Source organism: Pinus tabuliformis, chromosome 8 (genome assembly GCF_031772625.1).
Source record: "Pinus tabuliformis cultivar Carrire ecotype Pingquan chromosome 8, CPIR1, whole genome shotgun sequence".
In the NCBI taxonomy this organism is placed as follows: domain Eukaryota; kingdom Viridiplantae; phylum Streptophyta; class Pinopsida; order Pinales; family Pinaceae; genus Pinus; species Pinus tabuliformis.
Window position 1 is genome coordinate 569,923,024 of NC_142294.1, and position 18,768 is coordinate 569,941,791.

Consider the following 18,768-nt stretch of genomic DNA (forward strand, 5'->3'; position numbering starts at 1 on the left):
TGGAGGAAGAATCAGTGTAGTCACTACAATAAGTATGGACATTATAAAGCTACATGTCAGATAATCCATGACCAAAAAGAACCTGCGAAGGAAGAATAACCAGTCAATGAAAAAAGTCAACTACAAGAAGAGAACCCATTCACATGGTTTGGGAAGAAATGGGTATCATTTTTAAGTAGTTGAACATGGCCACATTTTGCAAATCACATGTTCTGAAACAATTGTAAAAGTGATGAAGTGTTTTCCATCACTTATGAATGCAACATGATGATGTCTTTCACATTTTTCGTTGGTAGCTTGGGTATGGTTTCTGTTATGATTCTAATGTAAAATTGACCAATAAGTGTGATATAAACTCTTGGCAAGTATGGAATTTGTTTGGGTCATGATTAGTCTTGTATGTAATTTGCAAAGAATGTACTATAGGTTTTCATTAAACGTAGGTGTTTGTTCATCATTTATGGCTCCAAAATACAAAGGTGAAGGAGAAGGAAGTGTGGCCTGAAAGGGCACTTGTTGTGCAGATGAGGCAGTACCACAGATTGCAGATTGTGTTCATGCTTTTGATGGACCAAAAGCTCCTCAGTGGGGAGGAATGATTCGAGTGGATCTTAAAAGGCTCAATTTTTGAAGTGATTGCATCTCAACAATAATGGTACCAGGTTATAGAGCTTGTCATTACAAACCCAAAGGTGCAAATGACATCTCAATCAGAGTTCGTATGACCATTCTATCACTGTAAGAAAGTTGCAAGTTGTAAGGACGTTGTAAGGACGCGTGTGACCAACTTTACATATGCGGCGACAAAATTACCAATCAACTTTCAACATGTGGCGCACCAACATTGGTCCCTTAGCCCTGCACAAAATACAACAACAAATTATTAAAAATAATAATATAATAACAAAAAAAAATAATAAAACAAAAAATATGAGTGGTTATTAATTAAATAATATGGTTATGAAAATAGCCATAAACCTAAGTTTCATGCCTCAAACAAATTATTTCCATTCAAAAAAATAATAACCTAGGGCATTAAATCATGTACTATAATGGAAAATGGTGTGTTAACCATATATAACATATGGTATGGTGAATTAAATTCATATGGGCAGAGTTATATGATAAAACGGTTCCACGTGTGACAACTTTTGGTAAAATATACATAACCATGGGATATAACAGTTATGGAAAACCATGTCACATGGCGGGAATGGTGGAGTCAACATGAAACGGTTAATGGAACGTTGAAAAGTGGAATGACGAGGTTTATTAATACAACAGGTTTCGATGAATAATAATAAATATATGCCAAAAATGGATGGGTTTGCAGGTTTGAAACCGCGACCCATCCAATTGCAAGTGACTTTACAACCACGTAACAATCACGGTGCGAGGAGGGCACCCACTGTAGACTTTGCTTGAGGTTTTATACTTTATTTACAACTAGAGGATCATTGTTGACTCTGCTCGAGGTTTTGTACTTAAGGAACCTTGTAGAAATCGCAGAACCTGGCCCCACAAGAGGGGCATTTTTTGCATAAAATATTCCCATGTAAAATTAGTGAAGAATCTTTGAGATTCTCTAGAGGGAAATTTTTGAAGTTGTCGAATCATGCCAAGTTGATACTCATTTTTCTTAGTTTTTTGGAAGGAATGTGATGGTGTGATCAGATTCTTCATCTGAGTAGCATAGTTTCACTTTTCTTGCAAAAGAGAATCTTTGAGATTCTTGGGGAGCCCAAATTTGATCGAGTGAGAAGGGGGTCAAGTTTACAGTCATATTTCATGATTTCTCGCCAGGAGTTCAACCATGCAATCTATTTATTTAACATACGTGTGCATTTTTATGCCATCTCCAAAAGTGGAGATGTAAGGTGTCATTTGTAAATTGTTTGCATTTTTTTATTTAACTGAAGATTAATGAAAAAGGACTCCCCACATTGATCAAGGCCTAGAGACGTAACCTCCACTAGGTGAACTCTCTCATCAACTTGTTTTGTACCTTCTTCCTCGCATGGTTGTATTTATTTCCGCTTCTTTTATATGTATGCATTCATGGTTACATGCTCTTTTATATGCAATTTCGTATGCATCCATGAAGTGAAAAGATCCAGATCACTTGTGTAGGAGAGTAAGACTTTGAGTCTAGAATGCATAGTAGAGTGTATTTACTTTAGCCATGCATACACCCTAGAGTGAAATATATAGCCATGTATCATCATCATTTTATCATTGGGTCAAGATGCTTGAGGATTCATTGTGATAGGCTTGCATACAAGGAAGAGTCATTGGTCTTAGTCATGCATGGGAGAGGGTCTCTTGTATTGTTGCATCCATGCATGGGAATTTTAGAGTCATTGGTGTAACTCCTATATGTACTTGTATATATACAAACATGGATTTTAATATCCCTTGGTTGAGCCATACATGAGAGTCATTTGTTGGGCATGCATAGTAGTGGATTATAAATTTCTGTAATGTGACAACATGTGTGTGCAATATTATAGCATTGCACTTTATTGTCTCTATCATTCGGTCAGTTGGTCATGTAATCGCAATATTAGGTATGTATTGAAGAGTCATATTTTAGCCATTGGTCTTCGATATAATTTATATAGCCATGTGATATGTATATGAAGCTTTGTACTTTCATTTGGGTATAGTTGGTTGAAGTCTCGGTCTAGTTTGTGGCCTCATGCATGTGGCAAGGAAAAAATGGTGGCAGTAAATCCTCTTGAACAACATCTTGGATGAGATGTTTGCAACCCCAATACATGTTCAAGGGGAGTATGTTCAACATAAAGAAGGCATGGTGTTGTCTTTGTTTGCAAGTGGAAATGATTTTACTTGATTCTAATGACTATCTTGCATATGTTGGCAGTTGATATGATTTCATTAACAAAAAATTGGTATCACTCTTTTGCATTCAGTGGTTTCATCATAGTGCTTCAGTGAATATTTGACCACCCTTTTACATTGATGTCAAAAGGGGAGAGTATCACAACCACTAGTAGAGTGAAGACCAATAAGTTATTACTGATTAAGATCAGTTTGATGGAATAGATGAAGGTTTCCATCAATGCCAAAGGGGGAGAATGTTGGAAACATAGTGTTGGCATTAATGTCAACCCTGGAACAAGTTGTGTTAGCATTGATGTCAACATGCTTAATGACCATGTGCATAATTTTTCCTAATGATTGACAGAGGTATGATGAGGTTGTATAGGTACTATAGGTGCCTGAGGAAGTGTTGAAGAAGTAGAAGAATTTTTTGGGAAAATAAAGTTAAAGTTTACCTAGTTACAAGTAGTGGTGTGATTTTCCTTGAGTCACAGAGAGGCACTTTCCTAGTGCTACGATATGCTCACATTATTCCGGTGCATTTTTTTGCATGATGGCAGTTTGGTGCTAGCGACACTCTCCTGTAGGTGGAGAAAAATGCATCCACACACAAATCCATTGTAATTTCCCAAGGTAGTAATGTAACAGTGGAATGGTTAACTTGCCAACGTAGAGTGTGTGAACATGATGATTTGTTTGACTATGTCATAGTGGCATTGATCTAGTCTACTTATTGATTAAAGCTTAGTGGTTGATTTGGTTAAGGGAGTGGATTGCATTGATCATATTGATCTAGTATCATAATTGACTTGATTTGGTCATGATGGTATGACTGCATTAACGATTTGAAGCACTAGATATTATGGTTAAATGATCTTGGAATGTATTTATCCAAAGGTTATATTTCATGAGGTGTGATGGTGTGATTGCGTGTGAGATATGATGAAAAGCTGAAAAGCTAGTGCACGATCCTTGTGCAAGTATGAATAATATTTTCCTGTAGGTACGACCGCAACAATTTAGACCTGATGATAGAGATATTTACGAATATATTATATGTATTTCTAGTGCTGAAGTGTGTGCTTGTCAATGTGACAATGCACAATATAGGATTGGTTGTTAATGCATAAGTGGCTATGCTGTAGAGTGCATATGACAAAGTATGGTTCGTTGGTGTGAGTGAACAAAGCAGAGTGTGTGGACTCATAGCATAAGACCTTGATCTAGTGCATATGTAAGAGTGCCAATGTGTTGAGATAGAGGCTCAAATGTTAGTTGATGTGTGTTGGAAGGTTTGTCAGATCATTTTCTAGTGGAGGAGTGTGCATGGGTTAGAGTAGTTATGTTTATGTGCTAATAGTGTGTTGCAGAGGCGACATCTTTATATTGTAGACATTTTTTGAGTTATGGATGAGTCTTATGTTGTTTTTCATTGTGTATGAGCCTAGTGTATATGTAATCTAAGTAAAATTCTTGGGTTTAGTATATGAGAACCTGAATGTATGATGTTGAGTGAGTCTATTTAGTGAGAAGGTGGACAAGACTTTTGTAATGCAAATTAATTTCATTAAAGTTTTATTATTTGTTGTTGGTGAACTAACATATTATTTTGAGTGAAAATACTGATATGTGATGTTGTTGTAGTAGTTTGTATGTTGAGTGAGGTAGATTGTCAGTTTTTAGCAGAAGATGTGCAGGGTATGGTCATGAAATTAATTGTATGAGAAAAGTATTATGAGTTAGAGTGATGTTCATGAGGTTTATTGGGTTTGATGAGAAGTGAGTATTGAGATTGATTGTATGAGAAAATATTGATCGAGAGAGATTGCATGCAAAGTTTGTATTAGTTATTGAGAGAAAGAGTCATAGTGGTTCCAATGTGAAAATGGGATGAGACATGGCCTATAGTGTTTTACTTTGTCACATGTGGACCCAGTGTGAAAATTTTGAAACATGGTCCACATGAGCTTGAAGGTTGGGGACTTCATTGAGGCAAGTGGTGCCTTTTTTATTGCGGGTGCAGTGGAATCCTTTAGGTTGTGGCTTAAGAACTTGGGAGTAGTGGCTTCCATCTAGTGGTGGGTGGCAAAACTATTGGGTTTTGGGGCATACACCGGGTGGTGGCATGTAGCGGGTAGCGTCTTGCATAGTTATGGGAGTGTGGCTTCTATTGTGTGGTGGTATGCATAGTTCAAGATGTGGTGGATTTCTTGAGGTAGTGGCCTAAATCAAGTATTTTCTCGCATGATCACAAGTTATGGCTTGCATGTTGATGGTGTCTAATCATATGATGATGTAAACTAATATTTTTAATGATATGAAGAATAAGATGAAGACAAGCAGATGGTGGTTTTTCTCTTGAAAGGGTTTCCACCTAATATCTTGTGTTCATGTGTTAATGTGTTGTTATTCATAGTTTATTTGGTCTTATGTATTGATTCTCATGGTTATATGCTTATGATGTCTGCTTAAGAATTTTTTTTTTATTTTGTTGTTATCGTTGAATAATCAGTTAATGTGAAATAAAAAGGAAAAAATGGTTAAATTGATCCATATTGTATAATATTTATTGATTGCCCCTCCTCTTAGTATTGTCAAGTTTCCAACATTTACCACTAATTTCTTCTAGGATTGTTAGAAAATTCTTTGGTATGATGTTTTTCAAGTAACAAAAGACTCTCAATGCTCCTCCTTTATCTTAACAACACTTAATTCTACCTTTATATCTCTTATTCCCAAAAAAATTCCACATTGATTTTACTTCATATTTTAGGCCTATTTCCCTATGTAATGTTATCTATAAATTCATCTCCAAATTTATTGCAAATTGACTAAAACCCATTCTCCCCATACTTATATCTCTTTAGAAAATTAGTTATCTAGAGGAAAACAATTATGGATAGCGTAATACTAGCCCATGAACCATTCACTCACTTAATTCCAATAAGTCTCCAGGTATGCTCATCAAACTTGATATGCCAAAATCATTTCAAAAATTAAGCTAGAAATTTATTTTTCACAAACTCACTACTTTTGGGTTTCTAAAATGATGGATTCATTGGGTTCTTACCCTCATTTCCTAAATAGTTCATTCTAGCAAAAATGGGTCTCTCCATCTATTCCTTATGGTAGACTCCCTATGTCCCTAATTTCTTCCCTTCCAGGGCTTCCTTTTGCCCCACCCCGAGAGGACTTCATCAAACTTAACTTTGAAGAGGCCTCGAAAGGAAGTCTAGGCGAAGCAAGTTATGTTAGATTATTTCGTAATGCTAATGGAAAATTTCTACATGTTTATGTAGGTTCCATAGGCCTCAACACTAATGATGTTGCTAAAATGTGGGCACTAGAGAAGGGTCTCTCAATTGTTATCTACAAAAAATTTTACAAGCTCGATGTTGAAGGAGATTCAAATATCATTATCAATAGCTTCCACAAAATCCAATGTCGATCAGATCCTTCCAAAGCCTCCAAGAGTTGGAGGTTGGAAGCTCAAATAGGTAATATCACAAAACTCTTGGGAAAAATTAGAGCTCCCCTCCTCTTTCAAGTTCACATAGAAGGAAACAAATTGGATGACAAGATAGCCAATTTTGGTCTCAATGTAACAACTCATCCACTTGACTTGGATTCGAATGAGGATATTTTGTAATACATTCAAACTGATTGTGAAGATCTAGCTATGAGGGATGTTATCCCTTAAGGAGGCTTCCAAGGAGCGGGAGTTCCCCCCCACCTTGATATTATGGTATTACCTCAAAATTTCAACATAAATAAAATAAATATATCATTGTTTATGCAAAAATTGGTTTCAATATGCCGCTAGGAAAACTAGATATGTTGATCGTTAACTGAAGTTCAAGTTCTGTCAAGTCAAAACATCTAATACTTAGAAACAACTAAATTACCATATACTTGACTACAAAAGGAAATACAATAGGTTCCAGATGGCATAGAATGAAATCAAGTGTCTGAAGGTGTAACTGACACTGGGTCCTAACATTAGTATTAGTTCGAGAATTAGGTTTTCTGTCACACCAAATGTGGCTTTCCAGATGAGATAGCCGAGCATCTAAACTAACAAGGTAGGAGCATTAATAACATTGCACCTACTTGATTTCACTCAAAGAGGAGATGATATCATTGTTATATTTATGCTTTTTCTTCAAGATCTTACCCATAAAAGTTTTAATCTACCACTGGAACTGAATGGAGTTCAAGTATTGGCTCCATATTCCTGTGGTATGACCAGGGTCAACAACCCAATTTGTTACCTCCACTTGGATTTCCAAGTCTAAATAAGCTTGAAGGTCAACAATTATGAGGGATTGAAGTTGATAGATTTCTTCATGAATTTTATGGGGTGTGGCAGAATGGAAGATGGTTTTAGCTTCTTGGGCGGCATGGAATTGGGCTTGAGGCCTCCGTAGAGGGCTTATGCCTACATCCCCCTAGTGCTTGCACTTTCGCTACCAAGGCATAACGCACCAGAATGGAAATTTCTAAGTTGGATAGCTTAACCACAACAACATGGGACTTGGAGGAATAAGGCTGAGAAAACTTGCAAGGTATGAAAACCAAAGGAGTCTATAAAATGAGGGTGGGAAAGGCCAATATATAGAGAAGAGAAAATACAAAGAGCCAACAGATGAAATTATTTTAGTAGGGCCTGGAATATACTAGGAGAAACCATAATCTTGGCCACAACCTAACTGAGTTGAATTTGAGACCAAGCCAATGAATATCCACCAATAAGAAACAAAGCCAGAGAATAAGATTAATGGTCCATATGGATAAGACAATACCCCGAATTTTCCAGCCCATCAAACCCAGATTGACAAAGTCTTGTGTTCAGAAGGAAGAAAAATGTCATAGGTTCCTATAGCTACTAGCTTTGAAGTAGCCAATGAAGTGCCAGAATTTGTAATATCTCTCTATCCAAAGGTTGATTCATGATCAATGGTTAGCTACCAAATTATGTGCTATAAACCTCCAAACCTAGAGACTATTATACCTTGCATGCAAGCATATGTTAATTCTAGTCCATTGTAGATGCTAACAATCATGCCCAATTGAAAGCCCATGAATTACACCATGACTCTTAGAATTTTCCACCACACAAAGACCTTTATCTATCAAAGGCCTAATAGAATTGCCTAATGGAATTATCTCACCTGTGGTGGGTGAAAGGTCCAAGCATACCAGAAAATCTAGGGAGTAAGCTCTCCCATTATAGAGGATTCAAATGAAGGAAGGATTGATATTGGAATGGGGATAATGTATGTAGTTCGTATGTGTGTTGCACAGGGAGGGTTGGCCATGCCACCCACACCCTTGAATGTTGTGGGAGGTGATGAGGTGGCAGGCTGCCCCTGAGCTGCAACATCCCATCAATAAACACCTCGATCAAGGGTATTTATAATAAATTTGAAATTGAAATAAATTAATATTAATTATAATTTATAAAATTTATTTAAGTATTTTATTTAGCTAAATATATAAAATGGTAGAAATTAATTTTATAATAAAAAATTATTTGTGACCATAAATTATAAAGAAATAATCTACTACAAAAATTTAACACAAAAAATTCACTATAGTATCTAAATTGAATAAAGTTTTTCTTAATTGTGCTCTACAGTCCAATATAAGATGATGTTGGAGTGGTGTAAGTGTTTCTAAACATACAACTTAATTAAAAAATAATAAAAGGTTAAAAATAATATAAAGCCTAGTATTGAGTAGTTGTTGTAGTCTTCGTAAATGAGTGTAAACATTTAAATGTTGGCTCAATAAATAATAAAAAGTTAAAACTAATAAAAATAATAAAATTTGATTTCTTATATGTAATTTTGTTTTTATTAATAAAATTAGGAACAATTTTTTAAATAAAAGAAAACCATAATATACATATTACAATAAGATATATAAAGTATAAATTAATAGGCGTAGTCTAACTTATAGATGAAATAACCATTTTCACAAATTGGACAATACGATTTCAAGATTTTTTGTTATTTAAAATACATTTTTGAATGCATAAATGGATAACCATTTTCACTTGAATTCACCAAAATTCGACAATACAATTTCAAGATTTTTTGTTATTTAAAATACATTTTTGAATGCATAAATGGATTAAGCGCCCTTGAAAACCCTTGGGGCACTAGAAGATTAAACTATTTAAACTCAAGTTTTTAAAAATCTTTATAGAATTTTGATTAAAATTAACCAGAATAATGGTCATGAAAAAAGGTAATTTCATCTATAAGTTAGACTACCCCTACATTAATATCCTTTTTACCGTATAAGTTAAAATATTGATTTTGTAAAAAGGATATTAATTTAGGGGTAGTCTAACTTATATAGACTTTTACCATATAAGTTAAAATATTGATTTTGTAGGCGAAGGAGGAAAATGCGGAGGAAATTTATGAGATCCAGGATGATACTAAAGAGGAGGAGGAAAGATACGAGGCAGACAGGGAAAGGGGCAACCTGAGACGCGACGCAGGCAGGAAAAGCAGGAAAAGGATGATTGAAGAGCAGCTGGAGAATTTAGGAAGTGAAGAACAGCATGTCCGTGGACGCAAGCGAGGCAGAGGCGAAAGAAGCATGCCAGGCAGGGGAAATAGGGGTGGCAGGGGACAGTACAGAAACAGAGGAGAAAGAAAAAGAGGGCAAAGCCCACAAGGAAGGGGCAGAGGGAGAACAGGGAGATATTGTAGAAAATAAAAAAGATCTCTAGATCGGAAAATCCAGCATGCAGAAGAAGCCTACAACAAGAACACCAACCCAAAAATCAGGAGGATAATACAACACATGGAAGAAGAGGCCATCCAAGCTCAATCAGATTCTGAGATGGAAGACTGGGAGTTCCTTCTTCCGGACCCGGGCGATACAAGGGGTAGGATGTCTCTGTTTAAACAGTCTATACATGTATATTGGGTAATGAAGAGACTGCTGGCAAAAGCTCTGGAACAAGCGGCAACATAAATGGCGGAATTGGCGCAAGGAGGTCCAAATTTAAGGAAAGAATTGAGAATAATGCAGATTATTTTGGAGAGGCAAAATAAAAAGATAGAGGAAATTCAGGCGATGATCAAGGAAGGATACCAAGGAGTCAACCGAGAAGCTGATCAGCACCCAGCAGCTGGAGCTCCATGAAAACAGATATGCATTATTTTTGATGAGTTTCCAAAGAGTAGTTAAATCTAAGATCCTCACTGTTATAGATAGGGAAACATGTCATATGCATTTAAGTAGTAAGAGTAAGGGTAAAGACTGTTTAGTTTATTTAGCTTGGACAAATAGAATATGGACTTATTTTTTTGGCTGGCAATGAAAGACTTAAGGTGGCTAAGATACCCGGTTTCCCATAAGGGCGGGGTGAGGCCACCATGACACTGTAATATTTTGGTTTGTGATAATAGAAAGAAGTACCACCACAGTTTACAAAAAAAAAATATTGATTTTGTAACCATACTTAATTTAATTAATAAGCACATAAAAATTTAATACATATAATAAATTTACAATATAACAAGATTCTTAACTATGGATATTCACCTACACTTTACCATGAATATTATTAACTTGTGACTAGGCTTTGTTATCAACTCCACATGTCCAAAAATCATAACTCATTTCATAATCTAAATATTTTATTTTAATTCAATTTAATAACATTTTTAAAATAAATTTAAAACCAAAAAAGTTATAATTACTTTTGAGATATATTTAAACTCCTTATCCTCACTATTACTAAAAATACCTTAGATAAGCATATAGGTTTGATCAAGGTTTTAATAAAACTAAAAATGGGAATACTTTTAGACCTAAAGATGTGAAATTTATTATAAATATTATTAATAAGAATCAACATATATCTATTTTAACTAAGGATCTATCAAGCAATGAAAGAAATTAAATTTCTCAAAGTGCAAATGTTTTCTCAAATTTTACACTAAAATAATTTAAATTTTTAAAAGTTTAAATTAAAATAAATCTAAACTGATTTTGAAATCAATCGTAATAATGATAAAGCCTAAATCTAAAAATACATAAACTCATGCCATAAATAAAATAATACAATAAATAAATTAAAAATATTTTAAAAATAAAAATAATATAATATTATCAAAATATTTAACATGATATTGGATCAATGTTTTTTCTAAATTTTTTCACTTATTTATTTATTTATATGAAATTGAAAAAATTCTTCCAAATTAAATGTTAAAGGTATGTACAATTATCTTTTTCCTCAGAACTTTTTCATCCTTAAAGTTAACGGCAACCACAAAACATAAAACCAAAAACACAAAGGTTAATAGCATGGCACAGAAAGTCAAACATTAATTATTTTATATTAGCACTTCACAACAAAGCGAGTGAGGTTGGTTTAAAGTCGCCGACGCAGCATCTGGCCTACTTTGTCGTTTTACTTATTCCAGTTGTGTTTAGCTTAATTGTTTTATTTATTCGAGTGGTTTTAGTGAGATTTTTTTGGTTTTTTTTTTTTTATTTAATTTTTTTAAATTTGACAAAAATCTATTGAAACCGTAAATTTAATATGTAATTTCGACATAAACGAAATAAATTATTCACCAAATAAAAAAAGACAAAAATAAACACCATAGAAAACAGAATTCACATTGTTCAAATCTAATTGTAATTGTAAATGTTAACAAGTACGATGTACGAAAATACAGATGCATCATAATCAAGTCGTTTCAGATACACATGTACAGTGTGCTCGAATAATCATCCATAGAGTTTGACTGAAACTTTGTGCACCGTAAATGTATTTGAAAGACAGCAAAGTCCAACGGGAATTTAACTCGAATTTTGTGCGCTTAGGAGTCTTTGCAAAACAACCAAGTACAGTACAGAGAAAATAGAGTAAAACATACATGGGTAGACTTAAATATTCTAACTGGAAACTTATGTCGTGATAACTGACGCTTTATTTCTGTAGTATATCTTCAGAAGGAGCCGAGGTGGATTTACTTGGCGTGGGGACAAAACAAACCAGTGAAGGAAAGCAGCAAACAAACTGATATTGCCAGTAAAATCAAGAGAAAGGCGGCTCTTTGTGTGATCCAGTTAATGTCAAAATCGTCCTCTTCTTCGGCTGCATCAGCAACAGTTGTCCCTCCGAGTTGTTGTCTGAGTTGATGTCGAATTTGTCTTGTGCGGCACCAAAGTTTGAACTGCAAAATAAAAATGACAAAGTTTGTGACAACAGTGGCTGCGGAGACAAGTCCAGACATGATGATTGGAGTCCACCAAATCTGACAGCGCCCCCTCTCCTGCGCTGAAAAGATTGCAGCAAAAATCGGCACCTGAATCATGATGTAGAAAGTTAAAGAGGTGTTTATAACATCTCTATCGCTGGAATACGCAGCATTTAACTGTAAAAGCTGCCCATGGGAACACACAGCCACATTCACAGCCGCAATTAACTGTGAAATCTGCTCATTGGAAGAAGCATCTACAGACAATCCCAAAAGTGCAGCGATAACATCTTTTGGAAGTTGAGGGTTAAAAAGAAACGAAGCAATTGCAATGGCAACATGAATCATTTGTGCGTTACTAAATGTTACGGCGCGGTGACTATTGCCGTTGTCATGGGTGTATCTTCCAACATTGATAGTTCGGTCTGACATGATCAATCTGATAGTAAAAGGCGATGATTGCATATCATTAACAAAATATACCATAAAAGAAATAGAAACACAGAAACAAAATAAAAAGAATTAGAGAGTGCTATACTTACATCTAATGAGCTCCAATTGCAGATCAGTGTTCTACTCTTCAAACTTTGTGTTTTTGGTTTTATGTTTTGTGGTTGCCGTTAACTTTAAGTATGAAGAAGTTCTGAGGAAAAAGATAATTGAACATACCTTTAACATTTAGTTTGGAAGATTTTTTCAATTACATATAAATAAATAAATAAGTGAAAAATTTTAGAAAAAACATTGATCCAATATCATGTTAAATATTTTGATAATATTATATTATTTTTATTTTTAAAATATTTTTAATTTATTTATTGTATTATTTTATTTATGGCATGAGTTTATGTATTTTTAGATTTAGGCTTTATCATTATTACGATTGATTTCAAAATCAGTTTAGATTTATTTCAATTTAAATTTTTAAAAATTTAAATTATTTTAGTGTAAAATTTGAGAAAATGTTTGCACTTTGAGAAATTTAATTTCCTTCCTTGCTTGATAGATCCTTAGTTAAAATAGATATATGTTGATTCTTATTACTAATATTTATAATAAATTTCACATCTTTAGGTCTAAAAGTATTCCCATTTTTAGTTTTATTAAAACCTTGATTAAACCTATATGGTTATCTAAGGTATTTTTAGCAATAGTGAGGATAAGGAGTTTAAATATATCTCAAAAGTAATTATAACTTTTATGGTTTTAAATTTATTTTTAAAATGTTATAAAATTAAATTAAAATAAAATATTTAGATTATGAAATGAGTTATGGTTTTTGGACATGTGGAATTGATAACAAAGCCTAGTCACAAGTTAATAATATTCATGGTAAAGTGTAGGTGAATATCCATAGTTAAGAATCTTGTCATATTGTAAATTTATTATATGTATTAAATTTTTATGTGCTTATTAATTAAATTAAGTATGGTTACAAAATCAATATTTTAACTTATATGGTAAAAAGGATATTAATTTAGGACTTACAGACGAAATTACCTTTTTTCACGACCATTATTCTGGTTAATTTTAATCAAAATTCTATAAAGATTTTAAAAAACTTGAGTTTAAATAGTTTAATCTTCTAGTGCCCCAAGGGTTTTCAAGGGCGCTTAATCCATTTATGCATTCAAAAATGTATTTTAAATAACAAAAAATCTTGAAATCGTATTGTCCAATTTGTGAAAATGGTTATTTCATCTATAAGTTAGACTACGCCTATTAATTTATACTTTATATATCTTATTGTAATATGTATATTATGGTTTTCTTTTATTTAAAAAATTGTTCCTAATTTTATTAATAAAAACAAAATTATATATAAGAAATCAAATTTTATTATTTTTATTAGTTTTAACTTTTTATTATTTATTGAGCCAACATTTAAATGTTTACACTCATTTACGAAGACTACAACAACTACTCAATACTAGGCTTTATATTATTTTTAACCTTTTATTATTTTTTAATTAAGTTGTATGTTTAGAAACACTTACACCACTCCAACATCATCTTATATTGGACTGTAGAGCACAATTAAGAAAAACTTTATTCAATTTAGATACTATAGTGAATTTTTTGTGTTAAATTTTTGTAGTAGATTATTTCTTTATAATTTATGATCACAAATAATTTTTTTTATAAAATTAATTTCTACCATTTTATATATTTAGCTAAATAAAATACTTAAATAAATTTTATAAATTAGAATTAATATTAATTTATTTCAATTTCAAATTTATTATAAATACCCTTGATCGAGGTGTTTATTGATGGGATGTTGGAGCTCAGGGGCAGCCTGCCACCTCATCACCTCCCACAACATTCAAGGGTGTGGGTGGCATGGCCAACCCTCCCTGTGCAACACACATACGAACTACATACATTATCCCCATTCCAATATCAATCCTTCCTTCATTTGAATCCTCTATAATGGGAGAGCTTACTCCCTAGATTTTCTGGTATGCTTGGACCTTTCACCCACCACAGGTGAGATAATTCCATTAGGCAATTCTATTAGGCCTTTGATAGATAAAGGTCTTTGTGTGGTGGAAAATTCTAAGAGTCATGGCATAATTCATGGGCTTTCAATTGGGCATGATTGTTAGCATCTACAATGGACTAGAATTAACATATGCTTGCATGCAAGGTATAATAGTCTCTAGGTTTGGAGGTTTATAGCGCATAATTTGGTAGCTGACCACTGATCATGAATCAACCTTTGGATAGAGAGATATTACAAATTCCTGCACTTCATTGGCTACTTCAAAGCTAGTAGCTATAGGAACCTATGACATTTTTCTTCCTTCTGAACACAAGACTTTGTCAATCTAGGTTTGATGGGCTGGAAAATTCGGGGTATTGTCTTATCCATATGGATCATTAATCTTATTCTCTGGCTTTGTTTCTTATTGGTGGATATTCATTGGCTTGGTCTCAAATTCAACTCAGTTAGGTTGTGGCCAAGATTATGGTTTCTCCTGGTATATTCCAGGCCCTACTAAAATAATTTCATCTGTTGGCTCTTTGTATTTTCTCTTCTCTATATATTGGCCTTTCCCACCCTCATTTTATAGACTCCTTTGGTTTTCATACCTTGCAAGTTTTCTCAACCTTATTCCTCCAAGTCCCATGTTGTTGTGGTTAAGCTATCCAACTTAGAAATTTCCATTCTGGTGCGTTATGCCTTGGTAGCGAAAGTGCAAGCACTAGGGGGATGTAGGCATAAGCCCTCTACGAAGGCCTCAAGCCCAATTCCATGCCACCCAAGAAGCTAAAACCATCTTCCATTCTGCCACACCCCATAAAATTCATGAAGAAATCTATCAACTTCAATCCCTCATAATTGTTGACCTTCAAGCTTATTTAGATTTGGAAATCCAAGTGGAGGTAACAAATTGGGTTGTTGACCCTGGTCATACCACAGGAATATGGAGCCAATACTTGAACTCCATTCAGTTCCAGTGGGAGATTAAAACTTTTATGGGTAAGATCTTGAAGAAAAAGCATAAAGATAACAATGATATCATCTCCTCTTTGAGTGAAATCAAGTAGGTGCAATGCTATTAATGCTCCTACCTTGTTAGTTTAGATGCTCAGCTATCTCATCTGGAAAGCCACATTTGGTGTGACAGAAAACCTAATTCTCGAACTAATACTAATGTTTAGGACCCAGTGTCAGTTACACCTTCAGACACTTGATTTCATTCTATGCCATCTGGAACCTATTTTATTTCCTTTTGTAGTCAAGTATATGGTAATTTTAGTTGTTTCTAAGTATTAGATGTTTTGACTTGACATAACTTGAACTTCAGTTAACGATCAACATATCTAGTTTTCCTAGCGGCATATTGAAACCAATTTTTGCATAAACAATGATATATTTATTTTATGTATGTTGAAATTTTGAGGTAATACCATAATATCAAGGTGGGGGGGAACTCCCGCTCCTTGGAAGCCTCCTTAAGGGATAACATCCTTCATAGCTAGATCTTCACAATGAGTTTGAATGTATTACAAAATATCCTCATTCGAATCCAAGTCAAGTGGATGAGTTGTTACATTGAGACCAAAATTGGCTATCTTGTCATCCAATTTGTTTCCTTCTATGTGAACATGAAAGAGGAGGGGAGCTCTAATTTTTCCCAAGAGTTTTGTGATATTACCTATTTGAGCTTCCAACCTCCAACTCTTGGAGGCTTTGGAAGGATCTGATCGACATTGGATTTTGTGGAAGCTATTGATAATGATATTTGAATCTCCTTCAACATCGAGCTTGTAAATTTTTTTGTAGATAGCAATTGAGAGACCCTTCTCTAGTGCCCACATTTTAGCAACATTATTAGTGTTGAGGCCTATGGAACCTACATAAACATGTAGAAATTTTCCATTAGCATTATGAAATAATCTAACATAACTTGCTTCGCCTAGACTTCCTTTCGAGGCCCCTTCAAAGTTAAGTTTGATGAAGTCCTCTCGGGGTGGGGCAAAAGGAAGCCCTGGAAGGGAAGAAATTAGGGACAGAGGGAGTCTACCATAAGGAATAGATGGAGAGACCCATTTTTGCTAGAATGAACTATTTAGGAAATGAGGGAAAGAACCCAATGAATCCATCATTTTAGAAACCCAAAAGTAGTGAGTTTGTGAAAAATAAATTTCTAGCTTAATTTTTGAAATGATTTTGGCATATCAAGTTTGATGAGCATACCTGGAGACTTATTGGAATTAAGTGAGTGAATGGTTCATGGGCTAGTATTACGCTATCCATAATTGTTTTCCTCTAGATAACTAATTTTCTCAAGAGATATAAGTATGGGGAGAATGGGTTTTAGTCAATTTGCAATAAATTTGGAGATGAATTTATAGATAACATTACATAGGGAGATAGGCCTAAAATATGAAGTAAAATCAATGTGGAATTTTTTTGGGAATAAGAGATATAAAGGTAGAATTAAGTGTTGTTAAGATAAAGGAGGAGTATTGAGAGTCTTTTGTTACTTGAAAAACATCATACCAAAGAATTTTCTAACAATCCTAGAAGAAATTAGTGGTAAATGTTGGAAACTTGACAATACTAAGAGGAGGGGCAGTCAACAAATATTATACAATATGGATCAATTTAACCATTTTTTCCTTTTTATTTCACATTAACTGATTATTCAACGATAACAACAAAATAAAAAATTATATCTAAGCAGACATCATAAGCATATAACCATGAGAATCAATACATAAGACCAAATAAACTATGAATAACAACACATTAACACATGAACACAAGATATTAGGTTGAAACCCTTTCAAGAGAAAAACCACCATCTGCTTGTCTTCATCTTATTCTTCTTATCATTAAAAATATTAGTTTACATCATCATATGATTAGACACCATCAACATGCAAGCCATAACTTGTGATCATGCGAGAAAATACTTGATTTAGGCCACTACCTCAAGAAATCCACCACATCTTGAACTATGCATACCACCACACACTAGAAGCCACACTCCCATAACTATGCAAGACACTACCCGCTACATGCCACCACCCGGTGTATGCCCCAAAACCCAATAGTTTTGCCACCCACCACTAGATGGAAGGCACTACTCCCAAGTTCTTAAGCCACAACCTGAAGGGTTCCACTGCACCTGCAATAAAAAAGGCACCACTTGCCTCACTGAAGTCCCCAACCTTCAAGCTCATGTGGACCATGTTTCAAAATTTTCACACTAGGTCCACATGTGACAAAGTAAAACACTATAGGCCATGTCTCATCCCATTTTCACATTGGAACCACTATGACTCTTTCTCTCAATAACTGATACAAACTTTGCATGCAATCTCTCTCGATAAATATTTTCTCATACAATCAATCTCAATACTCACTTCTCATCAAACCCAATAAACCTCATGAACATCACTCTAACTCATAATACTTTTCTCATACAATTAATTTCATGACCATACCCTGCACATCATCTGCTAAAAACTGGCAATCTACCTCACTCAACATACAAACTACTACAACAACATCACATATCATTATTTTCACTCAAAATAATATGTTAGTTCACCAACAACAAATAATAAGACTTTAATGAAATTAATCTACATTACAAAAGTCTTGTCCACCTTCTCACTAAATAGACTCACTCAACATCATACATTCATGTTCTCATATACTAGACCCAAGAATTTTACATAGATTACATATACACTAGGCTCATACACAATGAAAAACAACATAAGACCGAACTATCAATGTTGGAAGATACACCCATGACAACGGCAATAGTCACCGCGCCGTAACATTTAGTAACGCACAAATGATTCATGTTGCCATTGCAATTGCTTCGTTTCTTTTTAACCCTCAACTTCCAAAAGATGTTATCGCTGCACTTTTGGGATTGTCTGTAGATGCTTCTTCCAATGAGCAGATTTCACAGTTAATTGCGGCTGTGAATGTGGCTGTGTGTTCCCATGGACAGCTTTTACGGTTAAATGCTGCGTATTCCAGCTATAGAGATGTTATAAACACCTCTTTAACTTTCTACGTCATGATTCAGGTGCCGATTTTTGCTGCAATCTTTTCAGCGCAGGAGAGGGGGCGCTGTCAGATTTGGTGGACTCCAATCATCGTGTCTGGACTTGTCTCCGCAGCCACTGTTGTCACAAACTTTCACATTTTTAT

The 18,768-nt window shown here is 34.3% G+C and overlaps 1 protein-coding gene across 3 annotated transcripts in view; it reads right to left on the reverse strand.

The window, feature by feature from the left end:
* Positions 1 to 524: 524 nt before the first annotated feature.
* Positions 525 to 18,768, reverse strand: part of LOC149236739 (calcium-transporting ATPase 1-like) — a 286,340-nt gene continuing 268,096 nt past the window's right edge. For 2 of the 3 annotated variants that reach the window (XM_089461612.1, XM_089461613.1), the window contains one exon: positions 11,647 to 12,056. In XM_089461612.1, the coding sequence (XP_089317738.1) occupies positions 11,850 to 12,056 (207 nt within the window). In that variant the 3' untranslated portion in view covers positions 11,647 to 11,849. Of the gene's footprint in view, positions 859 to 11,646; positions 12,057 to 18,768 lie in introns of those variants that run through there. The other variant, XM_089461614.1, reaches the window with a different exon arrangement.